Source organism: Miscanthus floridulus, chromosome 6 (assembly GCF_019320115.1).
Source record: "Miscanthus floridulus cultivar M001 chromosome 6, ASM1932011v1, whole genome shotgun sequence".
NCBI lineage: Eukaryota > Viridiplantae > Streptophyta > Magnoliopsida > Poales > Poaceae > Miscanthus > Miscanthus floridulus.
In genome coordinates, this window is record NC_089585.1 from 109,859,486 (window position 1) to 109,867,656 (window position 8,171).

The window sequence follows — 8,171 nt, forward strand, 5'->3', positions numbered from 1 at the left end:
TCGAAAAAACGACGCCCCAGCGCCGGCACTCCGGCAGCGCGAGCGATCTCCCCCTCTTTCCGCAGCGGTGGACCCACCCCCACCGCATCAACGGAACCTACCAACCACCCCGTGCCCCGACCCCCCATCCGCTCGTCTTCCAGGTTACGCCCCGACGCCCCGTCCCGCGTCGCGGAAGCTGTATCACCCGTCGACGTCGTCTTCGCTTCGAAACCCCGCAAAACCCCGCGGCAAAAAAACCACCTGCTGCACGCACGCACGCACGCGCCCCCTCCCTCTCCTCCCCCATGGCGCCTCCCCTCACCCAACCCTTTGCTTCCATTCTTTCCATCCACCCGCCGATGCGACTCCGACGCCGCAACTTCACCCACCGCCTGCCAGCGCCACCTCACCGCACCGCCTGCATCACCCCGCGAGCGACCATGGGCTGCCGCTATATCACCACGCCTCCAACCTCCGGCACGCTTAGCTTCTCTCTCCCCCATTCTCTCACCCCGAGCCCCACAACTAGCACACGCGGATCCCCGAGGCCGCGCGTCGGGGTGAGGAGGCGGAGCCATGATGGAGTCGGCGGCGGCCCAGGCCTGCGCCGCGTGCGGGGACGACGCGCGCGCTGCCTGCCGCGCGTGCAGCTACGCGCTCTGCAGGGCGTGCCTCGACGAGGATGCCGCCGAGGGCCGCACCACATGCGCCCGCTGCGGCGGGGACTACGCCGCGATCGAACCAGGTCCGTCGCTCAGAATCTTTTTTTATTTTTGCCGGTTTTCTGGAGGCAATGCTAACGTGTATGTGACCGCTCTCTGTTCCAGCGCACGGCAACGAGGGAGCCGAGGCGGAGGAGGAGGTGGAGAACCACCACGCCGCCGGTGGCCTGCGTGAGAGGGTCGCCATGGGCAGCCACCTCAGTGATCGCCAGGTGTTTTTCCCCTCTCTGCTTGTTCGGTTCTGTGTAGCACTGCAATTGATATCTCTAGAAAACTCTGGCATTTTTTACATTGTGGCAAGTGGGATTAACTGAGTTTTGCTGGAACAGGATGAAGTAAGCCATGCCAGGACCATGAGCAGCTTGTCGGGAATTGGTAGTGGTAAGGATACTTGCTATAGTCTACGTCCTGTTTCATTTGCTTCTGATGCTGTGGGGTACTGAAATTTCAACCCTTACTATGAATTTACAGAATTGAATGATGAATCTGGCAAGCCCATCTGGAAGAACAGGGTGGAGAGTTGGAAGGAAAAGAAGAATGAGAAGAAAGCCTCAGCCAAAAAGGCTGCAGCAAAAGCACAGCCTCCACCTGTCGAAGAACAGATCATGGATGAAAAGGAGTAAGGATCAAGCGTCCATTTATAGATCTTTTTTTATGACTCGTTGAGGATCTATCCTTCATGCATAGGGTGACATTATAAATGAAACTGTGAATGTTAAATGATGCTTGATTAGATGAAGCTGACAATGCTCCTAGCTGATCATTGTTCTAATATAATCGGCAACGTTGAGATTATATCCCTTACGTCAAAGTTAGTTTTATCTTACTAGATCCCAGAACTTATGTGATGAAATTGAACTTGCTGTGTCGTGTAGTTACTGTTCTTACAGGATATTAAAGCATGGACTTCTCTATACTGGAGGAGAAATTAGTGAACCAAAACACAACTAATTCTGGATGGCAACATACATGTTTATGTTTCATGTCTCATTATCAGGCCTCATTTTGACCTAACTCATCACCTCAATCAGATACTAAGCCTGGCCTATTGACAATTCTTTATTTAGTACCACTAGCATTTCCCAAGATCTGGTTTTATGTTCAATCTAGCACAAGTGAACTCTATCCTAGCCTATTTCGCTATATTTTCAAATCTGCATCTAATTTTTTATAAGATGCCTGAAAGGTCTCAATCTCATCCCTTGTTGGTTCATATATAGGTCCGGTTATTAGTGTGGATCTCAAGTTAGAAGCCTTTGTGATAAATTTCACTAAAATGTGACGTTTTTATCTCTGTACATGTTGTAACAACAAACAATTTTGCAGCTTGACAGATGCATATGAGCCACTCTCCCGGGTCATCCCAATATCAAAGAACAAGCTCACACCTTACAGAGCAGTCATCATTATGCGGTTAATAGTTCTTGGGCTCTTCTTTCACTACCGTATCACCAATCCTGTTAACAGTGCCTTTGGTCTCTGGATGACATCAGTAATATGTGAGATCTGGTTTGGTTTCTCCTGGATCTTGGATCAATTCCCCAAGTGGTATCCTATCAATCGAGAGACTTACGTTGATAGGCTGACTGCACGGTATGTTTGCTAGAGCCTACTAGCACATAAGAAGATTATATATATGCATCAGCAATCATCAGTATCTGATAAGCCTTGTCTCATGTTTGCTACAGATACGGAGATGGTGAAGAGTCTGGGTTGGCGCCTGTAGATTTCTTTGTCAGTACAGTGGATCCACTGAAAGAACCTCCACTAATCACTGCAAACACTGTGCTGTCTATTCTTGCTGTGGACTATCCTGTTGAGAAGATCTCATGCTATGTATCGGATGATGGTTCTGCTATGCTCACATTTGAATCACTCGCAGAGACTGCAGAATTTGCTAGAAAGTGGGTGCCATTTTGCAAGAAGTACACAATTGAGCCACGAGCTCCTGAATTCTACTTCTCGCAGAAAATTGACTACTTGAAGGACAAGATACACCCGTCTTTTGTCAAGGAGCGTAGGGCTATGAAGGTAGATCTTGGTTGCATAATTGAACAACATTCATTATTTTTATTGGCTATGCCTTTTGTTTTTATACAAACAATGTTTTGTACTTGTGTTTACACAGAGGGACTATGAAGAGTACAAGGTGAGGATAAATGCTTTGGTTGCCAAGGCTCAGAAGACACCTGAGGAAGGCTGGATCATGCAAGACGGTACACCATGGCCTGGGAACAATCCTCGTGACCACCCTGGCATGATCCAGGTAGTTTCCCTTTTACTAGTGAAATATCAGCATGCGAGATTTTTGTGGTCATACTTTTTTTTTAACGAACATTTGTGGTCACACTGGGAAACTTTTTAACAGTTATTGCATGGTGGTACTTTACTTCTAGTATAGAACTGATTGCTGAAATTTATAATATGAGTAGTTGTTTTTTTAAGGATATAATCAAGTTCTAAATATTTCTTGCATCTTGGTCAATACTGAACATGCATGCCTTCCCTCACGAAATAAATAAATAAATAAACGATAATAACAGCAACATCCTAGTCAGGTGTTGTTCCACTTGAACTTGCAAATATATTATTTATTCTATGGTGTTAGTTAAATGGATCATTATCTGTATGCTACTTGTGTCTCATTGTGCAGGGTACATTTATCAACTATAATACTCAAAACACCCTGATTGAAATTTAACTTTTATAGATCCACTGCAAATTACAGTTAAGAATTGAAGTTATGTTTCTGCGGAACTAACATTTCACTGCTACGGTGTTCTTCTTTTTTTCTAGACTCTACTAAGATGCTCCATTTTCCTGACTCTACTATGATGTGTGTCGATCCTTGCTAGAGTGTCAATCCCCTTTTGTGTGAAGCTTACTCTTACCATACCCCTGGCTTTTGGCGACAGGTTTTCCTTGGTGAGACTGGTGCACGGGACTTTGATGGAAATGAACTTCCTCGGTTAGTTTATGTGTCAAGAGAGAAAAGACCAGGCTACCAACACCACAAGAAGGCAGGGGCTATGAATGCTCTGGTACAATATTCTTCAGTACTAATTGTAGTATAGTTCATTCTATGTCAAGATTGTTTGAACATGAGCTGAATGAGAAACTTTCTAATTTGGCAGGTCCGAGTGTCCGCTGTTCTGACAAATGCTCCTTACATTCTTAATCTTGACTGTGATCACTATGTTAACTACAGCAAAGCCGTTCGTGAAGCAATGTGCTTCATGATGGACCCTACTGTTGGCAGAGATGTCTGCTATGTACAATTCCCCCAGAGGTTTGATGGCATTGATCGCAGTGATCGATATGCCAATAGGAACGTTGTGTTCTTTGATGTAAGTGCTTTAGCTGGTGACATCGTGTTGCATCTTAGTTATCTTCACACAACTTATATGTTCATTCTTACATTGGATAGGTTAATATGAAGGGACTTGATGGCATCCAAGGCCCAGTTTATGTGGGAACTGGTTGTTGTTTCTATAGGCAGGCACTTTATGGTTATGGACCTCCATCTCTGCCCGCACTTCCGAAGTCTTCAGTTTGTTCGTGGTGTTGCTGCTGCTGTCCCAAGAAAAAGGTTGAAAGAAGTGAGAGGGAAATCAACAGAGACTCTCGGCGAGAAGACCTTGAGTCTGCCATTTTTAACCTTCGCGAAATTGACAGTAAGTGCGTGAATCTGGTCTGTCAGAAGTTCTAACCTGAAAGAAAAATAGCATGTTCATTACACTATGGTTGTTTTTGCAGACTACGATGAGTATGAGAGGTCCATGCTGATCTCTCAGATGAGCTTCGAGAAATCTTTTGGGCTGTCCTCAGTCTTTATTGAATCAACTCTGATGGAGAATGGGGGCGTCCCTGAATCTGCAAACCCATCTACCCTAATTAAAGAAGCCATTCATGTCATTAGCTGCGGATATGAAGAGAAAACTGAATGGGGAAAAGAGGTGTGCATTCTTGTCTTTTGTTATCTACCTATAACGTCAGATACATGCCTTGATGATGTCAGATCCTTTTGCCCTGTTCGTGAGGCCTGACTTCTTGTTTCGTTTTTTTTTTAATTTCTTTCAGATTGGCTGGATCTATGGTTCAGTTACAGAGGATATTCTGACTGGGTTTAAGATGCACTGCCGTGGCTGGAGATCCATCTACTGCATGCCGGTGAGACCTGCATTCAAGGGATCAGCCCCTATCAATCTTTCCGATCGTCTTCACCAGGTTCTCCGGTGGGCTCTTGGTTCTGTCGAGATCTTCCTCAGTCGGCACTGCCCGCTGTGGTACGGTTACGGTGGCGGCCGTCTGAAATGGCTCCAGAGGCTGTCCTACATCAACACCATCGTGTACCCGTTCACTTCTCTTCCTCTCGTTGCCTACTGTTGCCTGCCTGCCATTTGCCTGCTCACAGGAAAGTTTATTATTCCTACGGTAAGTTGCTCTCAGCACGTACACCTGGCACCGTAATTCATATGGCCACAATGCTCATTTGCCGTTCTTTCTTTCAGCTGTCCAACGCTGCAACGATATGGTTTCTTGGCCTCTTCATGTCCATCATCTTGACGAGCGTGTTGGAGCTGCGGTGGAGTGGCATCGGGATTGAGGACTGGTGGCGCAACGAGCAGTTCTGGGTCATCGGAGGCGTGTCCGCCCACCTGTTCGCCGTGTTCCAGGGTATTCTCAAGATGATTGCCGGGCTGGACACCAACTTCACGGTCACGGCCAAGGCCACGGACGACGCCGACTTCGGGGAGCTGTACGTGTTCAAGTGGACGACGGTGCTGATCCCGCCCACCAGCATCCTGGTGCTCAACCTGGTGGGCGTGGTGGCTGGCTTCTCGGCCGCGCTCAACAGCGGCTACGAGTCCTGGGGCCCGCTCTTTGGCAAGGTGTTCTTCGCCATGTGGGTGATCATGCACCTGTACCCGTTCCTCAAGGGTCTCATGGGCCGCCAGAACCGCACGCCCACCATCGTGGTGCTCTGGTCCGTCCTCCTCGCCTCCGTCTTCTCCCTCCTCTGGGTCAAGATCGACCCATTCGTCGGAGGAACCGAGATCGTCAACACCAACAACTGCAACACAGTCATCTGCTGATTCACCATCGGTAAGCTGGTGTCGTGCCGCGGTCGATGTGTTTCTGGTGTTGCAAACGTGGGTTGCCTGATGCGGGTTTCCTCTGTCTATCTCGCATGTGGGCTTTTGCACCATGATCTGGACGGGTGGTGTAGGTTAGTTCTATTTTGCATCCAAGTGTTGATTGCTGTCGTCTGTATTATGAAAAGTTTTGGTGCTAAAGTGTTAAACTCGCCTCAATTGTGAGAAGGCACTGTTTAAGCGTGTGTAAATCATAGGAACGTGGGGAAAAGGAACTGAGATACACTTGCCTACCAAAAGGCGGGATCATTTACATCAGTGGAGCTTGAAACTGCAGTTGTGTTTAGCATGACCGCAAGAGTGATGATGATTATGGGTACGCAAACGCAACTGAATTTTATGCACTGGCCTGCTGTGGAAATGAGATGACATTTCCTCGCGAAGAGCATGATTAATGTACACGTCTTTAGAAATCCTCTAGGGTACCAAGCGCTCAAGCCCCAAGCTGTCTGTCATCTTCCAGTAGCACGAACTTTTTCAACACCAGCTTTCGGAGCCCAGGGTACATTTTCAGCGCCATAACCACAAGGATCAGATCTACCCTATTTTCTGCATTCTTTTGACCAAAGGCAGCAGTGATGGCGGCTAATGCGGGCACGCTTCCTTCCCTTAGCAGCACCAACATGAAACCACTACCACCTGATTGTCACGAACCGCATTTGAGACAAGAACACCACCTCTGGCCCGTTCGCTTCGCTGAAAAAACAAGCCGAAACATTGTTCTGGTTGATTTGTTGTGAGAGAAAAATACTGTTCCGGCTGAAAAACAAAACGAACAGGGACGAGACTCTGAATGATGCCTAGCGGACTGCAGTGATGGCTCCTAGTATATTAAAAGCCAAAATCACAAGTGCTTGAGGCCTCTAGTGAAATAAGCATGCGTGCGTGGTTCATCTAGTGCTTGAGGCCTCTAGTGAAATAAGCATGCAGTGATGGCTCCTAGTATATTAATTTGCGGTGGCGCTGCACCGTGCCGTGCCACCGTGGGACGGTGGGCCAGTGGGCCAGTGGGCCTCGCATAAATGTAGTAGGGTAGGGTCATGAACCACGAGTTGCGGAATCAATCAATCCTTCATATGATGCTCATGCCATCATGAATGTCTATTAGGGCGGTGATCATTCCGGCGGCAAATCGACACCACCAAAGTGGGCGACTCACGCTCACGGCGATCTGCTGCGTCTGCGTGCGTGCCCACTTAAAAGAGTTACTACAGTTACAGCACAGGAAATGTATAGGCTGAATGAATGTATCATCATACCCCCTGCTGTACATAAAACAAGTATAGGATACGCAAGCTGCAGAAACTGACTTCAGCGTATCTCAAGACTCGAGAGCTCGACCTAAGCAGTGCCATACAAACGCCATGTTCGCTTGACTTATAATCCGTACTTTTTCAACGAACGAACTAGTATTTTCCTCTCAGCGATGAATCAACCAGAAGTACTCTCAGGCAGCCAAGCGAACAGGGCGAAGGATTCACGCTTGCCGAAAGTGGCACTCGCAAGCCACAACTCAAAAAGCGGCCAATGCCGCAGCAGCTGTAAAAAAACGTAGCCCTGAAGGCGACGAGAGGGACCCGCACTTTCCACGGCGACGCAGTCGTCAAAAACGTAGCCCTGAAGGCTAAAAATAAATAGAAATCGGATAGATATATAGACGCTGGCTGTGGCTGCGTCCAGCTCGCAAGAGTCCAACAAGAAAGAGGCAGGAAAACGATCTTTGGGCGAGTGAAAACTGAAAACCTACCAAACCGATGCGTGCTCCCTGGCTGCTCTGCCTTTCATTGCTCGCTAGTACTCTCGACACACCCACCAAACGGCCACCCTCTGCGACACGCAGCGATCAAATGCCAGGTGGGAGCATGAATTCTTCAGTCGAGTTCGTGAGGGTGAAGCAATCATGCCGTGATTCCAACAAGTACGCCGAACTGTGTTCGTACTTCCTTCTTCAGTTCCTTGCAGCATGGCGGGCGAGCTCGACAGGGTCAGTAACATCTACTGGGACGCAGTAAGGGTACAGTGTTCTGGAGGCAGAGGTCCCAAGAGTATACGATCGTGGATTATAAGCTGGAAGGCTGATATTGCATAGGTTCAGAGCTCAGACATCAGTATAGCTCTAATCACAGTCAGATGTAATGTAACAAATCCTTGAACGTCGTACATTGAATCACGAGAATAGCATGTTCCAGTTCCCAGCTCTCAGCTTGATTCAGCGGTAGTATGTTTTCCAGCGAGTTACAGTGGCCTACTACGAAGACTGTTGGGTACAAACTAGCTCCTCTCAAGGGAGAAACTTCTTCTCTGATAGGGC

At 47.8% G+C, this 8,171-nt stretch overlaps 1 protein-coding gene across 1 annotated transcript; it reads left to right on the forward strand.

Annotated features, from left to right (window-relative positions):
• The first annotated feature begins 452 nt into the window (after positions 1–452).
• Positions 453–6,113, forward strand: LOC136456564 (cellulose synthase A catalytic subunit 4 [UDP-forming]-like). Its single transcript, XM_066456467.1, has 13 exons — positions 453–727; positions 810–916; positions 1,034–1,085; positions 1,176–1,323; positions 2,031–2,297; positions 2,393–2,735; positions 2,833–2,970; positions 3,620–3,745; positions 3,839–4,051; positions 4,132–4,378; positions 4,461–4,660; positions 4,785–5,138; positions 5,216–6,113. The coding sequence occupies exons 1-13, from the start codon at positions 559–561 to the stop codon at positions 5,798–5,800; spliced, it is 2,949 nt and encodes a 982-aa protein (XP_066312564.1). The 5' UTR covers positions 453–558; the 3' UTR covers positions 5,801–6,113.
• Positions 6,114–8,171: the final 2,058 nt, after the last annotated feature.

Coding starts and splice junctions, on each gene's coding strand:
- LOC136456564 (XM_066456467.1), top strand. CDS start 559: ATGATGGAGTCGGCGGCGGCCCAGGCCTGCGCCGCGTGCGGGGACGAC. Junction 1,086..1,175: donor CTTGTCGGGAATTGGTAGTG/GTAAGGATACTT, acceptor ATGAATTTACAG/AATTGAATGATGAATCTGGC. Junction 4,379..4,460: donor TAACCTTCGCGAAATTGACA/GTAAGTGCGTGA, acceptor TTGTTTTTGCAG/ACTACGATGAGTATGAGAGG.